Source organism: Numida meleagris, unplaced genomic scaffold, assembly GCF_002078875.1.
Source record: "Numida meleagris isolate 19003 breed g44 Domestic line unplaced genomic scaffold, NumMel1.0 unplaced_Scaffold378, whole genome shotgun sequence".
NCBI lineage: Eukaryota > Metazoa > Chordata > Aves > Galliformes > Numididae > Numida > Numida meleagris.
In genome coordinates, this window is record NW_018364602.1 from 33264 (window position 1) to 37085 (window position 3822).

The 3822-nt window shown below is 59.1% G+C and overlaps 2 protein-coding genes across 2 annotated transcripts; both read left to right on the forward strand.

The window, feature by feature from the left end:
• Positions 1-45: 45 nt before the first annotated feature.
• LOC110391476 (repressor of RNA polymerase III transcription MAF1 homolog) lies at positions 46-514 on the forward strand. The gene is made up of 2 exons (XM_021383365.1): positions 46-368; positions 447-514. Exons 1-2 carry the CDS (start codon positions 112-114, stop codon positions 466-468), a joined length of 279 nt encoding a protein of 92 aa, XP_021239040.1. The 5' UTR covers positions 46-111; the 3' UTR covers positions 469-514.
• Positions 515-942: 428 nt separating this feature from the next.
• LOC110391477 (repressor of RNA polymerase III transcription MAF1 homolog) lies at positions 943-3185 on the forward strand. Its single transcript, XM_021383366.1, has 3 exons — positions 943-1349; positions 1460-1625; positions 2785-3185. Exons 1-3 carry the CDS (start codon positions 943-945, stop codon positions 2908-2910), a joined length of 699 nt encoding a protein of 232 aa, XP_021239041.1. The 3' UTR covers positions 2911-3185.
• The last annotated feature ends 637 nt before the right edge of the window (positions 3186-3822 follow it).

Sequence of the window (3822 nt, forward strand, 5' to 3'; positions counted from 1 at the left end):
TCCTTAAAGATCCTAGAACCATGGAAGAGTTTGGTTGTGCCGAAGGGGTCCTTAAAGATTATAGAGGTGTGGAATGGTTGGGTTGGATAGGTCCTTAAAGATCCTAGAACCATGGAAGAGTTTGGTTGTGCCGAAGGGGTCCTTAAAGATTATAGAGCTGTAGAATGGTTGGGTTGGACGCCACCCCAAAGCCCAGAGCAGCCGGCGCTCTGCCAGGACCTGCGCTCACCTCCCTTTTTCCCCCGCAGCGGGTACGCGTACACCCGTCCGGAGGCCAGCAACGAGCTGGACATGGACCTCGGGGAGGAGGACACGGAGGAGAGCGGAGACCCCCACGACCCCGAGAGCGGCAGCATCGAGGAGGACAGGTGCGTGCGGCCTCACCCCGCCGCTGCGGCGCGGCCCCGGCGCACGGCTCCGTGCTGACCCCCCCCCCTTCCCTGCAGGTTGCAGGTGATCTGCATGTGAGATCCCGGAGCCGCTCCTGCTCTGCACACACACACACACACACACANGTGGTTCCACAATTGGAGCCAGCTGCTCTGCTGTGCCTGGGCTTTCTCCTTGCTCTCTCTGGTTCAGCTTCCTCTCTGGTAACACCTCAGTGCCTTGGCTCTCTCTTCCTTCCTCTGCCGTGCCGCGGTACCGCTGTTTTACCATATTTGGTGCCTTTCATGTTGGCTAGGAGCTGCTTTCTCTTTCCTTCGCCCAGTTCCCTCCTCCTCCAGCCCCACGTGGCTCTGCCGGCACCGCTGGTGGCTGTGGCCCTGCCGTAATGACACCACGTCCCCGGGCGGCTCTACGGGGCCGTGCTCTTTCCAACCCATTCCATGATTCTGCGCTGATCTTAAAGGTCCCTTCCCACCTGTTCCTTTGTTATGCTTGGTGACTGTTGGCTGAACACCCTGTGGTGTTTCCTCTCCTCTTCCCCTGATGCAGAGGATGCGGAGCAGCGCCGGGTGGGAGCTGCGGGTGTTGGCATTCCCATCTCACGGGGGGGGGGGGGCTGGAAGGATCCGCAGGGCCCTGAGTGGCTCGAACATCTGGAAGGACTTTGCTGGAAGGTTGTGTTTAACAACGATTGTGACACCTGGCCTGGGGGGGGTCGGTCGTTGTGCCCCAGAGGGGTCAGCTGGGATCAGCAGCACCGAGTCCTTGCGGGACCCTGTGTCCAGTTCTCATTGGCCAGTTGTTGGCTCACAAGGATCCTTTCTCCGCAGGATCGAGAGCTACTCCTGCAAGATGGCCGGCGACGACAAGCACATGTTCAAGCAGTTCTGCCAGGAGGGCCAACCCCACGTCCTGGAGGCCCTGTCGCCGCCTCAGACCACGGGGATCAGCCCCAGCAGGTACAGGACCAGCAATGCTAGGACATCTCTGGGCTGGGGGCTGGGGGGGTCGGTCAGAGCCCCTGGTGCGTGAGCTGGGCACTGCTGACCCTGCTTGTTCCGTGCCTCAGGCTCAGCAAGAGTCAGAGCGGTGACGAGGAGGGGCCGCTGAGCGACAAGTGCAGCCGCAAGACGCTCTTCTACCTGATTGCGACGCTCAACGAGTCCTTCCGGCCCGACTACGACTTCAGCGCTGCCAAGAGCCACGAGTTCAGCCGGGAGCCCAGCCTCAACTGGGTGCGCGGGCAGGGCAGGTCCTGGGTGGGGTAGGGCTGGGGCACCCGGTTCTGTGGGACTGCAGGGTGAGCCAGCAGGGAGACTCCATGGCCAAAAGACTAGTGGTGGCCACCAGGTTGACCATGAGCCAGCAACGTGTCCTCATGGCCAGTGGTGGCCAACAGATTGACCATGAGCCAGCAGTGTGCTCTTGTGGCCAGGGAGACCAGTGGTGGCCAGCGGGTTGACCATGAGCCATCCGTGTGCCTTCATGGTCAACAGTGGCCAACAGGTTGACCATGAGCCAGCAGTGTGCTCTTGTGGCCAATGAGTTGACCACGAGCCTATGGTGTGCACCTTGGCCAAGCAGGCCAGTGGTGGCCAGCGGGTTGACCATGAGCCGGCAGTGTGTCATGGTGGCCAATGAGTTGACCGTGAGCCAGGGGTGTACCTTCGTGGCCAACAAAGCTAATGGTGGCCAACAGGTTGACCATGAGCTGACAGTGTGCTCTTGTGGCCAGTAATGGCCAACACGTTGACCATGAGCCAGTGGTGTGCCCTCATGGCCAACGATGGCTAGCAGGTTGACCGTGGGCCAGCAGGTTGACCATGAGCCAGCAGTCTGCCCTTGTGGCCAAGGAGGCTAGTGATGGCCAATGGGTTGACCATGAGCCAGCTGGATATCATGGAGGCCAATGAGTTGACCATGAGCCATCCGTGTGCCTTCATGGCCAACAGTGGCCAACAGGTTGACCATGAGCCAGCAGTGTGTCATGGTGGCCAATGAGTTGACCATGAGCCTGTGGTGTGCACCTTGGCCAAGCAGGCCAGCGGTGGCCAACACACTGACCATGAGCCAGTGTCCTTGTGGCTGATGGTGGCCAACAGATGGACCACAAGCCCTGTGCTCTTGTGTCCTTGTGGCCAATGGTGGCACCCTGGGATGCGTTCCGAAGAGGGAACCTGCTCTGGTGGGGTTGGACTGGGGGATCTCCGGGGATCCCTTCCAGCCCCTACAGCTCTGGGATTTGGGGATTCTCCGCACCGAGGTTGCTGTGCGGCTGCAGTGTCTCCTCTGGGTGTCACAGAGGTAGTGGGGACGCTGAGACCCCCCCACCCCCATCCCTCTCACAGCCTGGGGACCCCCCCCCTTCCCTCTCACAGCCCCCTCCCTTCGCAGGTGATCAATGCTGTCAACTGCAGTCTCTTCTCGGCGGTCCGCGAGGATTTCAAGGCCCTGAAGCCGCACCTGTGGGACGCTGTCGACGAGGAGATCTGCCTTTCCGAGTGCGACATCTATAGGTAATGGGACCGGCCCTTGTGGCCTGCAGCCCTGTGATTTTTTTTGGTTAAAATATGACATTTTGGCGTGTCCACCCCTGCGTGAGGGCTGGAGCAGGGCAGGGGCTCCACTGTTGCTCTTTGAGTGCAGTGGGGCGGCCCCAATTTCCTTCTTTCTGTCCTCAAAACGTGCAGCGATAGGAGGAGAGGTAATGGCCTGACGTTGTGCCAGGTTGGAGATTAGGAACAATTTCTTCCCAAAAAGAGCAGTCGGACACCGACATGGGCTGCACGGGGAGGTGGTGGGGTCACTGTCCCTGCAAGTGTCCAAGAACTGTGGGGATGTGGCACTTGGGGACGTGGTCAGTGGGCATGGTGGGGGTGGGGTGGGGTTGGGCTTGGGGATCTTGGAGGTCTTCTCCAACCTTAATGACTCTGTGGTTCTGTTTAGGGTCATGGTGGGATGGGTTGGGGTTGGACTGGTGGATCTTGGAGGTCTCTTGTCACCTTAATGGGTCCGTGGTTCTGTTTAGGGTCATGGTGGGGGTGGGTTGAGGTTGGATTGGGGGACCTTGGAGGTCTTTTCCACCCTTAATGACTCTACGGTTCTGTTTAGGGTCATGGTGGGTTGGGCTGAGGTTGGATTGGTGGATCGTGGAGGTCTCTTCCACATTTAATCACTCTGGTTCTGTTTAGGGTCATGGTGGGATGGCTTGGGGTTGGACTGGTGGATCTTGGAGGTCTCTTGTCACCTTAATGGGTCCGTGGTTCTGTTTAGGGTCATGGTGGGGTGGGCTGAGGTTGGATTGGTGGATCGTGGAGGTCTCTTCCACATTTAATCACTCTGTGGTTCTATTTAGGGTCATGCTGGCATGGGTTGGTGTTGGATTGGTGGATCTTGGAGGTCTCTTCCACATTTAATCGCTCTGTGGTTCTA